Source organism: Pagrus major, chromosome 5 (genome assembly GCF_040436345.1).
Source record: "Pagrus major chromosome 5, Pma_NU_1.0".
Taxonomy (NCBI): Eukaryota; Metazoa; Chordata; class Actinopteri; order Spariformes; family Sparidae; genus Pagrus; species Pagrus major.
Window position 1 is genome coordinate 13,107,052 of NC_133219.1, and position 24,503 is coordinate 13,131,554.

A 24,503-nucleotide genomic window follows, 5' to 3' on the forward strand; every position below is an offset into this window, starting at 1 on the left:
TTTTTGAGAGAAGAACATATCAAGCATGGACACGGTATTCAGGTTTTCTGTAAACGTTCTGTAATCATGAGAGTTACAAATATTGTGTTTATATGTCTAATAATAATGCTCTAGCCTTGTTAACACTCCTTTGTGACTATAGATCCAATACTTAAAGATGTCTGTTGTGTCATTAAAATAATTTAGAACAACTAACAGGAAATATAGTTGAACTGTAGCTGTAACCTTCTGTCGAGGCTATTTTTGTATGAGAGCTCACTGCTGCCTTCGCTTTTATGTATGTTCAATTACGTTGTCTTTCTGAGAGGAAAACCTGAAAGTCAAAATACATGAATTTTAAAATGACTTAGAATGATTCAACCTGGATTGGTTCACATACCAGCAAATTAGTGCTCCTCCATGCCTCACTCTTCTTCTCTCCTTCTCTGCCTGGCATCTGGCGTATCAATTCCAAACTGATTGGAAACTACTTGCCAGGACACTGACTGACTGTGGGACATGTTGGATGACGTGTTGCTGGGTGTTATGAAAAAGAGTGTCTGTTGTTGAGTGTGAGACACATTTATTTGATAGTGTTGGAGAGCAAAAGGGTATGAAATATGGATACTCTTGTATTGAAAAGCACTTACTTTGTACCTCATGATAAAATGCATACAGGCCAAGAGCATTCAGTTGTCTTAGGTTTGGTTTGGCATTGGGACTAAATGCATTTTAAAGGGAAAATGTTTGTTTTTAATCATCGTAATGTACATTTGTAAATAAATATTTTCTGTGACTCATGACCTGCCTGTGCATTCATATGGACGCTGCCGGGAATGGTAAGGTGCTTTTTAAAGTGTAATGACTGAGAAAATATTAATTGTAATAGATACTTTTGGGTTTGTGGGATATGTTTCTTGCATGATCACCTTAGTTGAGATTAGAGTGAACCACCATGAACCAGATCACAGAATACGCTTTTAAAGTTTACTATACCAACTCAGAACTGGGGAAGATTAGATCAGTTAGGGACGCTCAGTCCTCTTTGAGACTTTATAGTAAGGCTCGCTGATATTTTAAATATTCAAACCATTGGATTTAGTGTGACGGACTTTTCTTGCTTGGATTTTCTGTATATGATTTGATCTCAGCGTTCTCTTGCGAAGGAGATCTCAGTGAGACTTCCTGAATGAGTAGAGCTTAAAGGAAAAATTCACCCAAGAATGGAAATTCAGTCATTACTCAATGCCATGTCAGATGAAGTTTTGTAGTCCACAAAACATTTCTGGAGTTTTCCAGCAAAACAGCACTGGCGTATTTCACTGAACAACATAAGTGGATGGGGACTTGTTTTAAAACCTAAAAAACAACGGCCCCCTGGGGATTCAGAAAACTTGGATTATGCCGAATGAGCTGTATGGGACCATTTTCTGTTTTGATTTTGTTTTTTAAACAAGTCCTCATCTACTTTAGGAAATGCTGCAGTGCTGTATTTCTGTGAATTTCTACAAATGTTTTGTTGACTAGGAAACCTCTCATGACTTTCCTTCCAGATGGGGGTGAGGAGATGATGATACCGATACCTATAATCTACAGTTGAAGTATGATCTCGTGTCCAGGTGCCAAGAAATAACTGTCCTCATTTTTTTTGTGTGTCTGTGTTTGTGCGTATGATATAAAGTTTGGGCTCTCTGGCTGTCCGTCGAGAGGTGGAGTAGTCACGTGGTCAGAGATTGTGATCGCTGAGTTCCTGGAACAAACAAAACAAATGACAGCTGACCAGTGGACGGGGCTACCAGCCCGTGTCACTCGCTTCGACGTGTTGAAATCTTATTTTGGGCATTTGCGCAACAATACTGAAAAAAGTGTTCACTGCTGGTGAATAAATTACTGAGGAGGAAGACAGCGTACCAGGCTAACAGCTACGTGTTAGCTTAGCTTAGCCATGCAGAACGTCTCAGTTATGTAGCTAGCTAAGGAGAGTTTCATCAGCAGGGACTGGTTTCGTTTTCGTGAAATGTGCTCTCTGGACAATACGTCTGTTCTTGAAGACATGCTAAGTGCTGGCTTGCTGTCCTCCGTCAGAGACTTTTCTCAGCCGGCCATCAAGAGTGTTGTGTTTACAACCAGTGACGCTGTTTATCTCAGCAGCACAGCCAGCCACTAGCTGCTTATCGACCTCAGCTAGCTATTACAGCTAATTGTGGGTGTATGTGTGTGTTTACTCTACGTATGAGGACTGTTGCGCTGCACTGTTTCCACCAGGAGACACCCCAGTCAGCTGTTTTTCAATGTGATCTGAGTTGTATTGAAACTGGTTTGAGCAGACACTAAAGATGGAGGCTGTAAGACCAAAGAAGACCAAGGCAAAAACCAGCGGAAAATCTCAGGTAATTAAAAGAAGACTTTTACAGTCACTCCTTCTGCTCTTTCTTTTTCAGTCCACAGACTGGCCTTGGGTCAGGAGGATAATTACACTCCTTCTCCATCACGGTGATTGTTCTTCTGTCACATGAAGAAAACAACATTAAAGGGTGAGCTGTTAAACAAGGATAATCATTGTTTTGGTTGATTGTTGTTGTATGTTTTCAGTCGGCCAGGAAGCAGAAGCAGGCAGAGGAAGACAAAAGAGCCACAGTCCCCTCAGCTGTGTGTGATGAGGCCTCCACCTCTGGCTTCACCGATGTTCCCCTCAGTCTGCCGTATCAGGAACCAGAGGAGGAGCAGCACGACCCTGTTCAGCTCCCTGAGACCACGGCACAGCAACCAGATCAGCCCTCTGAGAAACAGCAGACCACCCCATCACAGTCCTTATCCACATCAGTGTCAACTAAGACTTTAGAGCCATCCCTCGAATCAAAAGACAAGGATGGTGGAGTGGCTGCTCAGAGGGCTGAGCTCAAAGTTGCAGCACAGACCACTGACACACAATCATGGAATCAGCCTTGTGTTTCAACTCAGTTTCAGATCACAAATGCCCCGAGTGCTCCAGCACTGTACCCCTCTCTCCCAACACTGGAGGAGGGCCCCATGCTACAGCTCTGTGAGGAAGCTGTGAAAAATGGGGAAAAGGGACCTGCAGTGTTGGCACTGCCTGAACAAGAATCTTCCCCTCCAAGTTTGCAGCCTCTGGAGTCTGTCACCGAACTGTCAGGGAGCAAACTGTACCCAGAATTACCCAAGACAGCTCCGGAAATGCAGGTAATCTCATAAATCAAGAGTATGAGTATATTTGTGTTTTTTTTTACAGAAGCCCTAATGAATTTAATTATTATGCATACAATTAGTTTGTAGTCAGATGAACACCAAGGCTTTCAAAGTCCATCACCATTTTTTTCCCCCTGAAACATTAACATTTAAAAGTTGTATGTTTTTGAAAGTGTCGACATCATTTGTAATTTAATTTCTAAAAACAACGTTGAACTCCAACATTATATTGTGATGCTTGATTTTGTCAGTATTGCCCAAACCCATTTTTCACCATCGTGCCTTACATACACATGCATTAACATGTGACATAACGTCTCTCATCTCATGTTTTTCTTCTGCAGCCATTCTCATTAGAGCAACTGAGTGTCTGGGAGCCAGGCGGAGGGTTACGAACTTGGTTAGAGGGTGTTGAAGTGTGTGCAGCCCAGTTCTGTGCTTTAGCCCGGCAGGAGAACCATGAGCTCACCGAACTGCTGCAGAACTACTGGCGCTGTCGTAGACAACTCACCCAGTCACACACACAGCTACATACTCAGTCCTCTGACTGCAAGAGCACACAGAATCGTCTCTGGAGCTTCAAAGATGAGCAGCTTACACTTCAGGTGTGGTCATTAAAACAAAAAACAGAAATAAAAGAAATATAGTATGCAGAGAAAATAGCTAATGGTCGTCTGCTGTAATAACACTTGAAAAAACATTTCTTTCATACAGGGTGTGTGCGCAGATCAGTCTAAGGTGTGTGGGTACCACCGCTTCCAGCAGGCAGAGTTCAGTCAGAGTGTGCTGGCTGAGCTCAGGAGACTGTTTGAAGCTCGCAGTGAGCTGCTCCATCAAAAGGTGGCGCTACATGCGTACACTGCTCTGCTCTCACGTCTCCAGGTGGAATCATACTTGTATCGTCTACTAAAAGGTGAGTGACTCGTAAGTTGTTGCGAACATGCTTCTCATGCATAATACAGATCTTAAGTACATACCCTGTATCTGTTTTGTGTATGCTTGTTTTTGTCATTAGATTGTTCTGGCAGCCAAACACAACCTTGTTCTCTCCAGCCGTTGAAAGAGGCCATCAGTGTCCTGTTCAGCTTCACACGTAGAGTCCTGGATGACTCACAGTTTCAAGCAGACATCCATCACTGGCTGGACAGATTGGTACACACACAAACACTCTACCACCCTTCTTACTCCACATTCCATTGGTCGAGGTATTGTGTTGTTTTGTTTCTTTACGTGGTTCTCGTACACTTTCCAGGTGGCAGTCCTGCTGCACGTTGGAGGGTCAGGAGAGCACCTTTACCTGCTGTGCCATCTTCTGTGCTGTCCAGCCGGCGTTGGCAAGTGGGCTGCACCCTTCCTTCAGGTTAGTGAAGGACAGTCTTTCATTTATTGTTGTCTTCTCAGTGGTTGTACAAACTGACTTGAGTTTTCTTCCCAATGTCTGCCTCAGATCCAAGTTTTGGGGAACACCTGTGGAGTGCAGCACTTTATGCAAGCTCTGTCCATCCTAATGTCGCCTTCAAGGTACTCTTTCTTAGCCACTGACTGTGACCTGTTGTACACTCTTGCTTTATGCCTTTGGTTTTCTGTTAGAATCCATGTAAACCCTTCAGGGTCTAACAACCTCCCATTTCAAACCAATGGCGTCTTTGTCTTGCACTCAGACACCGTGCAGAGTTTCTGGGACATCTGAAGCCATGTGAGAGCCAGAGCTCAGCAGCTTCTGGACCTGAGTCCGGCAACTGGACACTAGTGGATGAAGGGGGAGAGGAGGTATGTGCATGAAAGCAATGGCTGTATTTTGAGAAAAGAAACCTCACGAAACTTCCACATTAATGTTAGTTCTGGTGTGTGTATATGTGGGTCAGGAAAATTAAAGAAAAACAGTAGAAAACTTGAAATATGATAAAGTTCATTTTATTTTCTCGGTAAAAACAGTGTCTGTTTTCTTTTCCTTCACTGACTGTTGCACAAAATGTGATATGTCACTGGGGATTATAGATGATGACTTTCTAAATCAGAATGTTCTAGTCTTCGTTCTGACACACTGAGTCATATGCAAAGCTGTTATGAAAAGGGTGCCAAATGAACACCTATGACCATTTAAATATCATGTCTGCCGTCTTAAAACCACAACTGCTGCCAGTGCTAATGTGTTGCTTAGGAACCACTTTAAGAACCATATTATTTTGCAGAATAGTAACATTTTAAGATAGTGTAATTTAAGTACTATATAATAATGTATAATTTTTTTGTACAATCGTCTGTTATTACCATTTTATATACAAAGTGAGTTGCTTCCACATTGCTTCTTGCCTTAAAAAGCTGTTGAGTACGTGAAGTGATCATTTAAGCCTTATCTGAAGTAGACTTCTCTCCTCTGTTTAGGATGAGGACCCAGACAGCAGCTGGTTGTTGCTCTGTGAGGAGGATCTGATCTCCCTGCTCACCCAGTTCCCGTTCCAGCAGCTCTATTCACACATGCTGGGCATGAGCAAGCAGGGTAGGGGAGTCTGTCTGTCCGTCCTTCTGTCTGCTAGTTTGTCTCATTCACTGTATGAACTGACACACCTCTTCCCATCCAGGTGTGTATGAACCTGTGGCCTGTTCCAGTCAGAAGATGATGCGTGTTTTTGGTTTTGCGTCGTCACTCATTGAAATTCTCGCTCTTGGACTACAAACCTACAACAGGGCACGATACAGACAGCTGGTGAAACGGATAGGACACATCATACGGTCAGTGCACCAATCAGAGAGCTCAAAACTATGAATACAGTATATAATATTGGAGAATCATAATGTTGTCTTCTCTTTTTCCTCAGAATGACAGTGTGTTATGTGAGTGATCACTGGGCCCAGTATGTGAGTTTAACTGGTGCTGGTGGGTCCGGCTCACACTCACTGTCTCTGGAAAAACTACAGCTGGAATACGACCATCTCTTCCTCAGAGCTGTTTTACATGTACTCAGAAACAAAAGGTAAGGCCTCCAGTTTCTGTTTTAACTTGAACCCATTTACTTTACGGACATTGCATTTATTTTCTGTGCTCCTCTCTCACAGGTTGGGGATTTGGTTGTTTATGTCCGAGATGCCATATGGGACTCTGTCCAGCTCTATGTTGTGGAGGGTGCTTTATGTTATGCAGTGTGCAGAGACAGCAGGACTGGAAACCCTCGGCACTACAAGTGATACACACTCCTGCGTTCAGGCTCTTAGAGGTACCAGTATACCTGCACTAAATATACTTCATAACCTCAAAAATGTAACTAGCATGGACATTGTAGTAATACTTAGATGTGACCTCATAGTTTCATCATTTGGAAAACTGAATGTATCTGACACACTTTTTTTTTGCCGCACAAACGTTTGTAATGAACTTTTATCAAACTACTTAAACTCAGTTTTTTAGGACACTTGGCACATTTATGGCCTTGGGAATATAAAACCAGGTTCAAAAACATGGGTTGTAGCCACCTTATTCCTAGCCCCCATGATACCTTGCACAAATTATGGAACCAATGTCTTTCATGGTAACATGACACTCTTAGAGCGTTCGGTACAGCATATCATTGATTCATGACGATCTAGTGTAACAACTTTATTGAGAGGATACGACTAAGCCTGTTATTATTGCTTAGCCAACATAGCTAATGCTTCTCAAGCCATGAAAGTGCCACCGGTGAATCAGTTATAATGATACTTTGTTTACTAGATTTTGGGTGATACTTATGCCAAGCACCGGAAGTGTCCCCAATAATGTTTTCCCCAGTAACCTCACCAGGAACTTTGTGGATTATTCTTCTCCGTCTGATGTTGACAGTTACCGACCTGATATTTTCTTTTATGTGTCTGCTACAGACCCAGAGCACCAGGAAAGGTTTGAACACTGGCTGTGTGAAGTGAACAGCTCTGATGGCATCTCCCTCCTCACAGCACTAGCACACATGGCCACACCAACTCAGCACTCTGACCCCGCATTCATCACAACCATAACTCTACTGATTTACCAGGTGCGTCAAAGAGAGGCTGAGGGAAAACACTAGAGGCACGTTCAAAATACACACAAAGAGTAATTTTATTGGTTAGGACACTGTGTATTTCACATAGAGTACTGATGAGAGCCAATATGAAAACACTGAGGAGGGTAGCACAGAGAAAGCATAACATTTCAAGGATATGTAACACTGGTTAAAAATTCATCACCATGGTCCCTTTGGTAGAAAACATACAGTAACTAACTTGTTCTTTTCTTCTACATCTCTCGTCTTATTTTTGCTCCAGGTGTCTTATGTGAGTGTGTCTACCAGAGAAACTTACTCTAAAGTGGGGAGGGAGTTGCTGGCTGCCATAGCAACAGTCCATCCCTATGTTGTCTCTGTGCTCCTGGAGAGACTGAGAGAGACCATACAAACTGTAGGAATGGTTCGTATTGCTATTCTGTTAATACTTTTGGTTTTAACTGCAAGTACTTGAGAGGAAAATAAGTGACTGTGATAATATCTGTTGTGTGAATATTTGTGCGCATGTGTGTCATAGGTGGCTCTTTACTTGTGCAAAGAGCTTCCTCTGAGTTTGTGGCGGCCCCGGCCAGAGGAGATATGTGTGATCGGAGCATGGTTGCTCCAGCATCCCCTGTCTGCTGTGGAGAACCGGCTGGCTTGTGTCATACTGGAGGGTCTGAACTGGGGCTACACACAGGTAGTTTTTACTGATGCAATGAAGATGATGTGTCCATATATCTTGTTGTGAGTTTGTCTTTAAACTTGCTTCTTCTCGCAGGATGGCTCCTTGGCCCTGTCTTCATCCCTCCACAGTGAAGTGGCTCTGCTGGTGGCTGAAGCCTTTCAGAAGTACCTTACTGACAAACCATACAGTGGCCTCATATCAGAGGGAATCAAACAGGTGACACATTTACTTTTCTCTCACAAACTGGGCATCCAACATTCATTTGGAAGCATGTTTTCTTATTATTGTCTCTCTTACTAACCCCCCCGCCCCCCCCCCCTCAGGTGTCTTACCTCGCCAGTGTCCTTCGTTTGGGTGTATCTCCTGAAGCATCCTTTAGCCAATGGGCATGGCAGCTGTTGCTAAGGTTGAAGCTCCACGGCAACGCCCAGAACCCAAAAGGAGCCTGGTCTGTCCCCGCTTTGACATCCAACCCACCTCCAGAGCTCACACACACTCCCAGCATGCACTCTGTCATCAGGGCTGTTAAAGCAGGCATCCCTATTGGATGCTACCTGTCCATCGCCATGACAGCAGTGGGACATAGGTATTTATTCACTCAAGCTATTTATAATGCTTATATTTACATAGAATTTGAATGAAGTTAATCTCCTCTGGGTGTTTTTCTAGCCTGGAACACTTTTGTACCGATGGAGTTGGATTGTTGAAGAGTCTGATTCAGTCGCGCCACCTGAGAGCTGCTGTGCATCTTCTGGACAACATCCTACCCCCAACCTACCCTCTCAGCTTCTACCTGCTCAACAACTCTCAGTAAGAAAGAAACATCCTTCCTGCACAGCCTATAAAGACCACAAAGAAAGTTATTTATAAGAGCAGCTATTATATCTCCAACTGTCGTCCCTCTTTTTTTGCCAGGTTTGTAAGCTGTATCCAGTTGTTCCTGCAGTACGACAGCGTGTGTCCTCAAGGTGTGACACAGCAGGTCACTCACCGGGTAGCGCCACTTCTCACAGGAACCACCTATGGAGACAACGTCCGACTGCTGAACAGTGTCATTCAGGTTTGTCACAACAAGCTTTCCTATAAAGGTGCATGTCAGATTTTCAGTTGTCACAGACAATTGTTTACAGCCAGGAGACTGCAGATGCTTTGCTTTTTATACATATGTAGTAGTGGTGGGCAATATGGACCAAAATTCACATCTCTGTATTGAATGGTGATACACAATATATAACTCTGTATTTGCTATAAAGTGGGCTAAATGTTCAGTTGTAGGTCAAAGCCACATTTGATGTGTCACAAGCACTCTGATTAAAACAGACTGCGATCAAAATAAAATGCAAAGACAGGGTTTTGAAAATATACAACTGCAACATGTGAAATACAAGCAAAAAAATTAATAAATAAATAGCAGGGCTGTACATTCATTTTTCTTTCACATAGCACTGGAGCTACAGAGGTTTAAAGTTTTGCAGCACAGGCCACAAAACTGTAGCATGAGTATGATGTAAGTCCATTGTAGTTTGAGAAAATTTAAATTCTGTGTTGGGGAGAGTTTAAAAAGTCATTTCCCATGGCCTTTCAAATGAATTTAGTTCTGAAAAAAATGCAGATATTGTTTAAAATATCTTTGCTTATTTATTATTATTGTTTATGCAAATATCATAGACAGAGAGGGAGGAAGAGAGACTTTGTCCGCGTTATTTACATCTCATGTAAAAAAAAAAAAAAAATCTGTATTGTCACTGTGCTGCATTTTTTTCACAACACATCTTACACCTGCATCCAAGCGCTGTCTCACTGCCACACAACAGATGAGACCAAGTAGAAAAGGGAGGCGCAATGATTCAGCTCACACACGAACAAGCAGCCCTGTCTCACACACATGCAGCACAACACTGTATCGCACGTGTGCCAAAGCTGTGATTTCATCCATGGCACAGACAGACATAGGCCTACGTCATACTGTAGATTAATCAACAGATTGATTAACATAGAGTAGCGGTGCTGTGTCTCCCTCAGTGTTGCAGAACTTGTGAGTGAGGCAGGGAGAGAGAGGAGAGACTCAAACTGACTTGGCTTTACAGAAGAAACAGGTTATGTTTCGCAACTTTTGCTCTCAATTGATATAAACAGTATCTCAAACTGTATCTCATATGCAAATATATTGAAGTGTCTTAAAAAATCTATTTACCGCTCAGCCCTGATATGTAGGTGTCCGTAATATCATAAGCCAGTGGTCAGAAGGAAAATCATTGAAACTGTAGTTGGTCATAATCTTCTCAAAATTAAAACAAAAATACAGAAAAGATGGCTCAAGACTTTAAGCAAAAACAACTTGTGAAATGAACAACATTTTAGCCCATCCATCCTCTGCAAAGAAGACATGTATAAATGTGTGTATTATCTTCCAGAGCCATGTGCTGGAGAGTTCTCAGCCGAGTCATGTCGGTGCTGCAGCAGTGCTGGAGTTCTGGGTGGGGATTTTAACTCAGCAGAACTTGTGGTACCGGGACAAAACAGTCCTGTTCCTCATGGATCAGATCTGCTGTGCAGCATTCACACACCATCAGGAGGAATGTGTGCAGAAACTTCTGTACCAACAGCATAAGGTATTTACTTTGTTATGTTAGAAGTTTGCATTATGTAGGGCTCTTACAGGTCTCACAGGTGCAGATGCTGAAATTGGCACTGCAGGCTGTTTTCAGTAACATTATGATGATACACATTACAGTAAAATCCGGAGCTTGGTGATTAGGGATGATGAACAGTTAGATTAACACTTTGAGCTTTTCATTTTAGTGTTGTTAGTGATTCACACTGTGTTAAAACTGATCTTGTATCATTAGTTGTACTCTGAAAGTTTACGAATGTTCCAATCAGGAAACCTTCAGGGAGCTGAAAAAGCACAGTGACGTCGTAATTTTTTCCATTTTCATGCCTCATGCAGAATGCCTTGGGTTACCACGGAGATCGGGGTCTGCTCTCCTCTCTGGTTGGTTGGATCGCTGGCAATGCCACGCCCTCATTTATAGAGGGCCAATCCCTGAGTGTGGAGGTAAATCCCCAAAGCACTGACAGTATGTGCAAGTACTCTTGATCATAGTAGTAAAGTTCTCAGTGCTGACAGACTTGTTGTTATCGGTGTGTTTGTAGGTTTGGTTTGCCTGGCTGGTGCTGAATATGGAGGGCGTGTTTGAGGATGATTCTCAGCTGAGACGCTGTGTTGAAAATGAGCTCCTGTCAGACCCCAACATTTCCCCAGAACAAGCCTTAAAGGTATGCAGACACATACACAGTAAGTTTTATATTTATTGATGTCAGGATGTTATTGATAGCAAGCGTTCCGTATCACTTGGCAGGACATTTCACAATTCAGTACATCGTAGGCGGAGGACAGAATGTTGCACAATTTCAAAAGTTTTGCACTGTACGACATTTGACCCAAAATAACGCACTGCAGTTACAGAGTCCTTGAGCAGTCTGGCTCATTATTAAAAAGGTAATTCCACCAATTCTTCACATTAAAATGTGTTTACAGGCCTTAGCAAGTACCACTGAATATATGAAAAAAAAACAGTATAAAGCCTTTTGTGGCTCCAGAGGAAGCTGCATGTAATTGTTAAAATGCCTCCAGTTATGTCACTCACTGGCTTAGTTGCTGAATGGGTAATGTAGGCGCCAGGTTTTGAAAAGCAGTCCTTTGGTCTAGCATTCCACTGCTATAACACTGCTATTGGACTCATGCTGAACAGTTTAAAAACTAATGATCAAAATTGATACACCTTGATCGCCTCCTTTTCAAAACCTGGCGTCTACATTACCCACTATGCAACGTAGCCACTGAGTGACATCACTGGAGGCATTTCATCAGATTACATGCAGCTTCCTCTGGAGCCACAAAAGGCTTTATACTACTTTTGTTCTCCCCAAGACCTGTGAACACACTTTGACATGTAATTGGTGGAGTTACCCTTTCAGAGCTGTATTTAGATGGTGTTAACAGTTAGTCTTTTTCTGAGCCAGAAAGCACAACAGAGGTTGAAGCTGCCGGTAGCACCATCTCTGCAGCGACTGCAGGTATACCGCTGGGCAAGTCAGGCTCTAGCCACGCCTCCTGACCACCCCCTCATTCCCCTGGTCTGGCAGAAGTTCCTTCAGCTCTACCTCAGGCAGCCAGGACCAGATTATGGGTATGATGCACACACTCATTGCTATACCTAACAAGAGAAACCAGGAAATGTGCTGAATCCATGTGAAGGCGCCACATCTCTTTTGCATGCCCTGTCCACCAGGCTTGCTGCGGGTGGATGTATCGGCCGAAGGTTCTTCCAGGGCTCTTCTCAGGCCTCATTGCTCAGAGACCTGAGACAGAGAATACAGGAGGTGTCTGACTTCCACCATGCTGCCAGCCAAGCTCTCAGGGTGCCCCCGCCACACACGCCTTCATCAGACAGCCAGGGCGATGACAGCCCAGACAATCCCCGTCCACCTTATCTCACTTCTCCTCAGCTACACACAGAGCTGGTCAGGTATGTCAGTGATCCTTAATACACTCAAATACACCTTTTCCTGTTGTTTTGCAGGTAGTAACAGCCCTTAGGGTGTTGACAGGCTCTCAGATCTCAGCTGATTGATTGCTTACAGGTTGTTTGGTGTATTTGCCGTGTGGCTGGATGATGAGACCCTGCAGAAGCAGGAAGTGTACCTTCCCTCTCTTCCTCCCGAGTATGAACCACACAGACTGGCACAGGTCATGCAGCGGCAGCAGGTGGGTTTGTCTTTGTGTGTTTACATTTATGGTACAGTGGTTGTAACAGGTTAGTCAAATCCTGTTATATCATGTGGCTCATACATCTGAATTTGTGTTGTGTTGTAGGAACTGTGGCTGGAGTATGTAGACCAGGAGCGACTGCAGTATGATCAGAGAGAGGTTCTGTCTCTGTGGGAGAAGGTGCAGAGTGAGCCAACCTTCTTGCAGGCCCAAAACCCCGGCTTCACTGACTACACCAGCCTCGACAATGGTACAGTCAAAACTGATACTGGAGATCCAAGAGATTACATAAAGTTTAACTTTAGCAGACACGCAGTGGTAAATGTCTGATAATGATGATCACAAAAAAAAATAAACACAGCCATTTCATCCTGCTACATGATAATTTAGACTTTTTTCACCTGTTTAATGTTATGCTTTGCATGTCTCTGTGTGCAGCAAGGGACCGTATCTTGTCCAACCTGCAGAAGCATCCAGTTCCCCGTCCAGCTCCAGAGCTGCAGCAGCAGAAGGCTCCAGTAGCTGAAGTCCCCACCACCTGCCTCACTGACTCCAAAGCTGCTGCTGAACTGGTGCAACAGGACCTCCGCATCCTGCAGGACCAAGCCAGGTACCTGGAGATCATACAAAGATTAATTTCCACATCTTTAGCGGCACACACAAAAACACATATGCCAAGCTACACTCTGAAAACTAAATACTAAATAATACTATCTTGGTGTCAGGCTTGCAGTGGCACGTGAAGCCCAGCAGGTGGCGATGGAGCAGGAGCTGCTGGAGAGCCTTCCTCTACTTTATAAGAACCAACCAGAGCAAGTCACCATGGCCCTGGAGTGTAAAGGAAAGGGAGGGCAGCCATGCCAGGGACCAGCAAACATCACAGTCACAGTACGGCCAACAAAAACACATTCCGACAAACATTATAGAATGTTTTTGCCATGATCATTGAATGCGTTTGTGTGTTGTCTCTGTAACCTCATAGTGTGAGCGTGTCCAGAGACAGGAGGCGGTGCAGACTCAGATAACATCACTGCGCCGGGACATCAAGAAGCTTCAAACAGACTCCATGGCTCCTCCACCTCAAAACCTGGCCCAGGCTGCTGTCCACACTGAGAACTTTATCACGTCAGTATAAACACATTATGCCATTGGTCTATATCACAATGGATATAAGTGCAAATGCATTAGGGAGGTGTTTTCATTCAATTATGGGCTGTTCTTATGTGCTCAGGGCTCTGGTGAATATGTACAAGGCACAGAAATCACCGGCAGTGCAGCATGTTGGCGTGTCTGCTTTCTACCAAGTGGTCTCCTTTGTGTGCGAAGACACTCTGCGACATCCCCCAACACGCCAGTACCTCTCCTCATGTGTGGAGATCCTGGGACAGGTGCGCACACACACTCACACATAGCAGATTTATATGAAGCATTGTGTAGCTGTATTGAGGATGTCCTGAATCAGAAACATTGCTACTCAGGGAATAATTAACTCAGCCACTAAAGGGTCAGGTTCATTTTCTCCTCCTTTGTATCTAGGTGTTTATCCAGAGCAATGCAGAGGAATGTGGCCGTGTTCTGAAGACCATTCTGGAGCAGAGGCGTCTTTGTCCACTCATTTCCCCCTTCTTCACTCCCAACGCTGCACCCAATCAGCTCGTCTTTCTCTACCAAGATGTGGTGACATCACTACACCTCGACAGTGCTGATGTCATCTTTATGCTGCTCACAAAGGTTAGCTAAGACACAAATGTCACACAGTAAAGAGAGATGATATACACTTAAAATATTTTAGTCACACACACAACTTCCTTCCCTCCGCCTGCAGTTTGATTTGTTCCAGTGGCTGAATGAAGCGCATCCTGTGTTTTCGGAGAGAACCCGTTTGCTGGAGTTGGTCCACGGAGCTCTCTGCGTCTGTGGCCGAGACCCCGAGCCTGAACTTCTCACGCCTTTTCACCTCTTCACCAAACACTGGACCTGGCTTCTACGTCACCATTTCCCTGATCACTACAGTGACTGCCTGCGGCTGCTCATGACAAGTGAGTGTGTGTGTGTGTGTGTCTGTATAAAAAGGCTTCCTGACTGAATTTGGTGTTTCGAATAATTAGAACCTCTATTAGCCTCAACTTTAATCATCGTTTTCATGGTTTGTCTATTATGTTACACAATGCCTGGTAATTCACTTAGAAGCAAGGGCTGCTTTAAAAAGTCCTCTTGTGATTCATCAAAACACATTCATGCTTGTGAAAGAATGCCTCCTACTCATCTTCCCACCAACAAAAGATGACATTAATTAATTAATTAACAATACTAAAGTTGGATCATTCCATCAATGCGCTGATTTGGAAAATAATGTAGGGTATAACCGGATGCTGAGTTCACACAATAGGATTTTAGCCCTGATCTTGCCGTCCCAACATTTTTTGGAGATTGGCGACAAATGGCCTTGAATCAGAGGCAGATCAGTGCGCGCTCCTGTGAACGGCAATCTGTATGTGATCCAAGATCTTAGGGACAGTTAGCTAGCGTGTTGCTGATGTCTACTGGATATCTAGCAGGCTAAATATCTGATTGAGTCGCATACTGGTCAAGGAGCTACAGCCAATGAGAGCAGACCCTCCTCTCCTTTCTCTCTCTCTCCTCTGCTGTCTCCACAGTAGCTCAGTCCAAAAGTAATACTTGCTTTTCAAGCATCCTAATCCATCCTTGAACTCATCTTCTGTTCTTTTTCTTCCTTGTTTTTTTGCTTCAAATCGTCGTGTAGTGTCGTGTAGTGTGGCCAAGCCATTAGCGTGTGGACAAGTGTGTGTCTATTTGTGTGTTTTACCAAGACCGGTTTGGGTTTAATGTTCACAGCCACATGATATGAGATCATTTTAGATGAACACACAGATTTAAATTTCGGTGTTTGATTTTTTCTTATTTAACTAAGATATTTCTTCATGTCATCAGGCTCCTCAAACCAGTTACTGAGTCCAGAGTGCTGGAAGGTGACTCTGCGAGTGCTTGGCTGCTTACCTCCATCTCGCCATACCAAGAGCAAAGCTGAACAAGCACTGATCACCACTGATGCCTCCGGCCGTGCTGGCGGACCCCCAGCTTCTCCCTATAGGTCCACCATCAGCCTGTCTCCTCAGCAGGTAGCCAACGTTGGTGTTTGTAGTTAATCGTGTGACGCTCAAACGTTCATTATTAATCCAACCTTGCTAAATGGTTTTAATGGTTGCTGACAGGTGGATGAGACTATTGAATGGCTGAGTGATTACTTCATGCGGAGTCGTCTCAGTAAGCCAGAACTCCGCAGCTTCGGCCTCTACTCATCCTGGGGACCCTACGTCAGTGAGGTTGTTTCCCTCTGGGACTATTTGGTTGGCTGTCTCATCAACTTGCAACTCAGCAGCTGTTCCAGAGAGTCAGCGGGCAGCAGCAAAATAATGAAAGGTAACTGCCAAATGTCAGCACAAATTTTATGATACTAATACTCTGGATCATTAATCCAATTCAGCTGGTTTGTTTATATGCTTTGTTGTTATCTGTCATTACTAAAGTGCAATGTATGTTGTACTCTCACAGCTCTGCAGGACCTTCACAGTAAGATCGTGAAGTTATTCAAGCCTTGGATCTTTCCTCTGGACACTGAAGATGGCGGGTAAGCAAAGCGTACCCTATATTTGTTTCTTTTTGCAGGTAAAAAGCTGATGCTTATGATGTTGTCGTTGTTTTATTACCTGAATAAAGTCTCTGAGGTACATTATATGGAATAAACCACAAACATGACAATGCTCAGAGAAAACATTCAATGTTTACTTCTGAGTTATAGGTTGTAAAGTCTCTCATGAGGCCAGTGTTTTGTCCTGTGATTCTTTTGGAGGAAACACGGAGACAGCCATTTAGTGCTTTCCAGGATAAAGAAAAAGAAAACACAAAGTCAATATCGGTGTCTCTCTGTCTCAGTAACCTCAAGTGTTACCCCTGGCTGGAGACAGAAGCGAGTGCAGCGGGATGTCTGGTTGGCCTATACACTCAACTCACTGACACACTGCATCACAAATTCAGAGGTGGGTTCCCAGCCAGCCATCCGTCTCTTTGTTGTCTGTGCTGCTGAAGTTATTTATATCTTTGTGTGTATGTATGTTGCAGATCGTCTGCTGCCCGGTCAGAGAGGTGCACTGTGGCTGTGCATGATGCAGTACTGTGAGAGCTGCACCTCTCCCCGTACACCTGAGTACCTTCTTTACCTGTACCACACACACCTCCGCAGCCTGTCCTGGAGACACCTGCACCCTGACACTCAGCTGATGGAGCAACTCTTCAATGTGAGACATTCTAGTCTTAGACTCTTAACCCCTGACTTCCGACACTGCATACTGATCGTGACATGCATGACACAGGGGAGCTTGTTAATTTGAGACCTGGGTCCTTGGCCCTCAGCTACTATTTTTAGCTGGACTTCCTGTTATTTTGGTCTCAAGATTCTGTTCCTGGAAACAGGCTGTTTCTCAAGACCCACATGAATCTACCATACAGAATTTGCATGGAAAATAATATATAAAGCAATAAGTAAAAATCAAATCCCAGTGACTGATAATCATATTTGATTATCTGTTAATTGGTAAAGCATGCCAGAAAAAAAGGAATGGAAGTAAGCAATATGAGCTAAAGATAAGTAATTTTCATTACTCAAACAAAAATATCATCCATTTTGTCCACCAGCTTATAGTCAAGATATTCACCATAAATATGCATCTTACATTAAAGGGATATTCAGGTTTTTTGAAGTGGGGTAGTATGAGGTACTTATCCACAGTCAGTGTAGGATGCTTAACAATGTACTGCTGGTAAGGGCAGCAGCAATGCATATTTTAGCCACCTATTAAAGGGCCCACTTAAAAAATGACTACCAGTTTAAGGGTACACTATATTTAGAATGTTTTCACCACTTTACCTCACAGTTAGACAGCCCTGTTCGACAGGAAACTGAAGCTGTTATCTTCCATCTTTGCTCTCTCTAAAGCCTTTGACAGAAACATCAAGCCTTTGACAGAAACGTCATTTTACCTTGCAAAATCCAGAAGTTGTTGGTCTATCGCTGCCTCAATCAGTTAGTTTGTTTGTTTGGGGTACTGTGTGATTTTGGCGGTTTAAAGCTTTCAGTGGGGTTCATGACAGTCACACAATAACAAAAACAAACTAACCAGTCAAGGCATCGGAAGACCAGCAACTAACAAGTTCTGTGAGGTAAAACTACTATTTCTTTCAAAGGAGTTTGGTGGCGTTGATGAGAGCGTTGTAAAGACTTCAGTTTCCGCTGGAAAGAGTTTTCTGATGGCAAAGTAAAGCGGTGAAAATATTCTAAAACTAGGTGGCTAGATTAATTTTGCTCCTCCACAGCAGTACATTGCTTAGCTTCCTTGTCAGTGCTGCTGTCTGCTTTTCAGAACTGAGAGCATGCCAACCACCATCTACTGTAGGTCATAAACTGACAATGAAGTACGTCATTCAAAAAACCTGAACTATCACTTTTAGTAAAATTCAACAATGTAATCCGAGGTTATAACTAATTGCAGTACAGTCACCTGATACCCAAGAGCTTTGATTTGTTTTGTTTATTTTCTTGCCTTCCTGTGCCTGCAGGTGGAGAGAGGAAGTCCCAAGAGCTGCTTCCTCTTTCTAGGAGAGGTGTTATGTGAAGTCAACTGGGTCAGTGTCCTAAGTGACCACTTACAAACACCCCCGACCTCTACAGCATATCCAACTCTTCCTGACACACAGAAGGAGTCACATACCATGTTAGTCTATCTACTCTACATGCTAGTATTTCTGGCAAAGGAGGATCAACTTCTGAATCAACAGGTAAGTCCAAAATATTTTGGTTTCACATCAGGATCAGATATCTGCCCCCTTCTTCGTTCATCTTTTGCTTTTTTGTCTCGTCAATCTCCAGGATTCCCCTCTGCTCAGTCTGTTGGTCCAGTCCACCTCTCTTCCATGGCACCAACTGGACCTGTCCTCATACCAGGGCATTCTGGGATATGTCAGCACCCACTACCCCCCCTCTTTGCTGCTCACTGGTGATTCTGCGCCTCAGCTGCTGCTGAAGTGCCTGCGCAGTGCTGCTGGGCTCCATCCCTGCTCCATTGAAGTTCCACACAAGGTGAGACGACGCAGTACTGTTTATTCGACATGGCAAATCACAGATTTATTAAGTACAAAAGAGTATTAGGGCCAGGGTCTTTTTTTTCTCATTATGCACTTCAAGAAAAAAGTCAAAATGTTGAGAATAAAGTTGAACTACAATTTTGTGACCAAAGTCGAAATGTCAAGAATAAAGTAAAGTCTTCTGGTCCATCAAATCCAGTTAGGGGAGCGACTGACAGCTATGTGAGCTGCCAAAGCGTATGGTCTCTGACATCACTACATTCTTGGAGTGTAACATTCTGTGATAAGTGTAACAATCTCTTCAAAGTCCTAAAACTGACAACTACACTGTGTTTATGAGCTAAACCAGAAATACATTCATTGTTACTAAAGCTGATTCTGAAGTACAGTTTCACCAATTCATCTACACAAGGCATTTTGTTGAGGCAGTTTGATGTAGTCTCAAAAGGTCGACTTTAATCTTGAAATGTCAAGTTTATTCTCGACGTTTCGACTTTTTTCTTGGAGTGCATAATGGAAAAAAAAAACTTTGTGAGACATTGTGAACCTCTTAAGGTCTGGTATGAGTAGCAACGCTACATTCAAGTAAACTTTAGTTGTTTGTTTAGTAGTTGGCAGCTCAGTCAAGGTGTCAGCCAAAGAACATACCCCCTTATAATTTAATATAAATTCAGTACACCAGACCTTTTTCTCATAAATTCGACACTACATACAGCTGAAATTTCATCAGGGTCCATTTACAGGGTGACAGAAGATAATAGACATGGCTTTCACTGAACAGCTGTGTTATGAAGAGGAGCTCTGATGTTCGAGAATATAAGCATTAAATCTTCTCTTATAGCTGCATGTGCACAGCCCCAGGCAGGTACATCTTGTGTAAAAGTGGGAGGCTTGGAGCATTTAAATTTAGACTTAAACAATTGAGTTTCCTCCGCTAGCTCAGTATCACTCAGCCAAATCACATAAATGTAACACTTAAAACCTGATAGTTGCTGTTGTTGTAGAGCAACAGAAGGCAGTATTATACTATACTTGATAATGTTCCAAAGTAGCCAGAGTTGGCAGTACACTTCCAAGCTGTGCTGTACACAAGACCACACTAAGATCCAGAAATCCATTTTCTCTTTAATTTTACCGATTCCATTCCTAAAAGTAGCTTTACTGACAAACACAATAAGGTACAACTAGTTATAGCAGAAATATACAGGAAAAGCTGTGGAAATCAGATACATTCATACCAACATCAAACATGAGACTTACTGCAAATATAAGAAGCTATGAGTCAGATTTCACCTTTTAAGTAAGAATTGGCAGCTATCTTTACCCAAAAAATCTCTTTTTGAAAGAAACTGAAGATAACCCAGTAATAATTCATAAATGATGTGAGGCTTAAATATTAATTGAGAGAATCCAAATAATGCCTAAATTGTACTTACAATATCTAAATAGTGCTTTGACTATCAATTTTATTAATGAATATTATGTAATTATTCGTATATATCTATTTCTGTATAGCTTTAACCCAAACAAACAAAACCATCTGTTACTTCCCATCTGTCAGGAGGAGACGCAGAAGGCTGGAGTGTATGTGTGCTGGTGTGTGCAGTCTTTGGTGACTCTGGAACAAGGAGGCAGCATCAGCCTCAGCAGCCTGGAGACTCAGCTGGAGACCGTTCTAGAGGGCGTTGTGACATTCAACCCACCAGGTGAGCCGTTCTCCTCAACCATCAGTAAAAAAAAAAAATGTTTTTTTTATCACCCAGACTGTATCGCGTCTTCCGTTTTCCTCTACAGAGACTGGTTTGGAGCAGAGGCACATGGCGTTCTGCAGCCTGTTCAGTGACGCTCTGGCTTTGCTGAATGGAGTGGGTGTCTCGACAGGCGAGGCACTCGCTGCTCACGTAATCACCTGGCTGGACCGGAAGGGGAGGGGCTTCCCTATTCTGCCTCTTCTCACAGCTTGCTCTCGCTGTCTTGCATCAGTACGACACATGACGCGCATCATGGAGGCGTGCATTACAGCGCACTTTAACCATGGTAAATCTTTGGGGTTTTTCTGGAAGCTGTTTTATTTAACTAAGGATTACTTTCTTTTTTGGAGAGTTGTCAGCTTGTAAGGATTACTTCTTACTGTTACACAAAGTGGAAAGTGTTCTCTTCTGGTAGATATCTCTGAACAATTTCCCAAAAAGCTGGTTTAGTTTTAAATCTTTGGTATAGATAGTTAATGTGCTATCATGGATTCACGTGTGTGTGTGTTTTTTTTTATAACTTCACTGTCTGTTTTTTCGTTTCAGCCGAGGAGGAGTCTGGTGGTTGGGGTCCTGTGTTGGCGTCGCTGCAGGTGCCTGAGCTCACAGTGGATGATTTCCTCTCTGAGAGCCAGTCAGGAGGCAGCTTCCTGACGCTTTATGCCTTCATCCTGCAGCGCCTCAACACTGAGTACACAGCAGCCAATGAGAGGAGGACTCTGGCTCTCATCAACACATGGACCAATCAGGTCTTCCCCAGGTATGATTGCTCATACACTCGTTTTTTTGGCTTTTAAAATTATATTTAGTGTGTCAGCATGTGTCCTCTGTGAGTGTATTATTCATGCTATGATGTGTTGTGTGTGTCCAGTGGTCCAGGTGATGAAGCTAAGCTGTTTCTGTGGTGGCACAAAGCGCTGAACCTGTCAGCGGAGCAGCTGCAGCCGCAGTCAGGCCAGACTGAAGTGTCAGGAGTTGTCATGGGTCTGTTGAGGTTACAAACCAGGCTGCTTCAGCTGGGAGAAGAAAGACAGAACTCCGGGCTGTTAGGAGCTATAGGCCTGGGCAAGAGATCTCCTGTTTCTAATAGGTATCCTGGCGTGGCTTTTATTAGCTTATGAAAATACCTGAATGCCAAATAGAGTGGATTATTAATTTATCATTGTCGATAAACCCTACAGGTTCAGGGTGGTGGTACGCAGCCTGGCCGCATTCCTGTCAGTCCAGGTGCCATCAGAGACAGAGCTTCGACTCCAACCCACCAGTGACTTGCAGCTCTCTGCGAAAGCACAGCAAGTATGCAAGAAAAACTGCACATACAGTGTTTTCATTTTCTAGTCTGCAATTATCTCCTAAAAATAACTTTTCTTCCTCCTCTTTTCTGTGGATGTAGGCGTTGGGGATGTTGGAGGCCATGCCCAGCAATAAGCAGTATGCTGAGTTAGAGGAGTCTGTGAATAAAGCTGTCCAGTTCATCCGCTACCCAGGACACTGTCTCAGAGATGGATCCCGGCTGCTGGCCCTGCTAGCCAACCTACTTTACCCCGACCTCAGATACCTGCACATTATCCGTTAACCATGAATCAAGCTGACTTTAATGCTGGAGATCCAGGAGGACTTTAGTCTTCTGTGACATTAGACCTCTGTTTATACAGAGAAAATCTTTATGGAGCACAATGTTTTCAAGTAGTGAATCGCTTATAAGCAGGGGGTTTGTGTGACAGACACTGACTGTTCATCAGAGCTCGCTGTGCATCTGTGAAAAATACATTTGGACTGGTTATGTTCAATGAAGGTTCATCAAGCCAGTCCCAAGCATAAGAAATGTTATGCTAACCTGATCTTTACATGCACTTTGCTTTCTTCTCTCATGTTTCTGCCTTGTTGCTTTTTATATAACCTGCCTGTCAGTTTTCAACACATCAGTTCTACTCTTGATTTTAGAGGAAGTTGCACATATTTATTGAAGCAGAATTCATGAATCAGTATTCAACACTGGGCTTCAGCTATCAGTTTTCACACCTGTTTGTGGAATCTAACACAACAAGTCGAAGGGTCCACAGATTATTCGGAGGAAGTTGAAGGACATATCTATTAGTTCTGTACGTTTAGTGGTACCCTCATAAAATGGGGTGTGGGACATACCAGGAAAGCTGGTAGGCAGGGTTTAAATGCGTGATACAATTATTTAAGTCAGCTTTTGATGCTAGCATCTAGCTAAAATCTGAAATCTCCCAATCCTTGCTTCTGTACACACACAGATGGATACAGTGGCTGCCTGTATGAAGTGATAATGTTTAGTAACAGAACATTTGCCAGTATTATTTTAATGTCCAGCCAAAAGTGCTTTCCTTGTTTCTGCCAAAGAGATGTTATTTTCGTTGCTCAGCTACTTAAATCTTCTTGAGTATGTATCATGAGTGTTTCGTCTGTCCCTGTTTGGTACAAAAGCTGCAGTCTGAAAAAGCACACACACTGGAAGGAACACTAAGTACCACTTACAATGTGCCACGACACTTAGCTTCCTTATAAAGTAGTGTGTGCACTGTAATACAAGTTACTGACACTGTTGGTATTACTAAACAAGCAGGCATGACATGTTTTTGGAGCTGGTATATAACAGACCAATACACAAATAGTGGCACATGCTGGTGATCTGAGGGTAAAGGCAGATTTTATCTCAGATGTGTCAGACCTTCATACTGCTCTGTACATCCAAGACAGTTTTTTACATTTTAATTACCTTTGTTAGTTCACTACTTCTGTTGCTCTGTGCCATCTGAATAATAATTGTGCTGCACTTCTACCGCCCGAAGCTCGCCTTATTGCCTGTGTTATGTAGTGACTGTTAATGTCAAAGGCATTTCTTTTTATGAGTCAGTGATCGGGAATGGGTCTCAAGAGTGGAGGAGGAGGGAGCTTCAGAGCGGGGCTGCACAAATGAGACTATGTTCAATAAAGGGAACTGAATGTCTCACAGCTAATTCAGGCTGGTTATCAGGGACCATATGTACTACATGGAGCCTCTGAGAGTGAAAGACTGATCTATACTCCCAGGACAAGTCACATACAAAGAGGGACACATATGTACAACCTTGCTTGCAAGAGCTGAAAAGAACCGGTGAGAGAAACGGAGAGCCAGACAGCGGTACAGAATACATTGTGCTACATCTACAACAAAACTGGCCTGAAATCAGCATTCTCCATGCATAACGCTGCAGATGGTCAAAGTGAAATCAAAGCTTCCTTTCTTAGAAGCCTGTTATGACAAGTATGTAATGTGATTGATATCAGCATCCTGTTATTCCTCAAATGTGTGCGAAGGTACAATACATGTCCTCGACTGAAAGAAGCTTTTTACAAAGACTGCTCGGGGGGAGGGGGGTAAATTGAGCTGTGTGCTTTGAGGACACATGCATCGAGCATCCTCGTTTTACACCATCACGTATGTCTGGGAGAAACCTCTCTTCAGGCAATGGTGGTCTCTATGGTTACAGGAAGGGTAGAAGTGAGAGAGGAGGTGGAAAGGACGGGGTGTTCTGAGGCTGTGAGAGAGGAGGTGGGAGATGCTTACAGACGCTCATCGCTGCCTGCTCTTCACGCTCAAAAAATGGTCTTGTGTGTGCTCAGTCGAACCTTTCGTCTGTTGTCTCTCACCATCTCAACGACCTCCTGCCCTCCCATCTCCAGTAGGTGATTTGTTAATTTATAACAAGGGGGATTTCCATAACCATATAGTGAAAACTATAACTTTAAGCATATCTCCCTCCTAAAATATTTTGTGGCAGGAGGCTTGGTATTTGGAATATTATAGGAATACCACAGGCCAGAGTGTTTATATGATCCTCTCATTCTTCTGTGGCTACGTGTTGTGACTTTGATCATGAGGGTGACACTACTTCTCTCAACTCTATATAGTCTGCAATATAGCGTAAATGATGATCGTAAGC

The 24,503-nt window shown here is 43.4% G+C and overlaps 1 protein-coding gene across 1 annotated transcript; it reads left to right on the plus strand.

The window, feature by feature from the left end:
- The first annotated feature begins 1,760 nt into the window (after positions 1–1,760).
- Positions 1,761–23,364, plus strand: epg5 (ectopic P-granules autophagy protein 5 homolog (C. elegans)). Its single transcript, XM_073465612.1, has 45 exons — positions 1,761–2,369; positions 2,572–3,180; positions 3,531–3,791; positions 3,901–4,099; positions 4,202–4,338; positions 4,439–4,546; positions 4,634–4,707; positions 4,848–4,956; positions 5,572–5,686; positions 5,769–5,919; positions 6,006–6,161; positions 6,244–6,401; positions 7,042–7,193; positions 7,465–7,605; positions 7,720–7,881; positions 7,963–8,085; positions 8,193–8,455; positions 8,539–8,679; positions 8,785–8,929; positions 10,284–10,481; positions 10,820–10,927; positions 11,026–11,148; positions 11,896–12,062; positions 12,165–12,401; positions 12,517–12,640; positions 12,749–12,893; positions 13,082–13,253; positions 13,369–13,531; positions 13,626–13,768; positions 13,875–14,031; positions 14,180–14,374; positions 14,469–14,682; positions 15,596–15,783; positions 15,877–16,084; positions 16,217–16,292; positions 16,598–16,701; positions 16,784–16,959; positions 18,278–18,496; positions 18,588–18,797; positions 20,364–20,508; positions 20,597–20,839; positions 21,100–21,313; positions 21,425–21,643; positions 21,735–21,849; positions 21,947–23,364. Exons 1-45 carry the CDS (start codon positions 2,316–2,318, stop codon positions 22,127–22,129), a joined length of 7,704 nt encoding a protein of 2,567 aa, XP_073321713.1. The 5' UTR covers positions 1,761–2,315; the 3' UTR covers positions 22,130–23,364.
- The last annotated feature ends 1,139 nt before the right edge of the window (positions 23,365–24,503 follow it).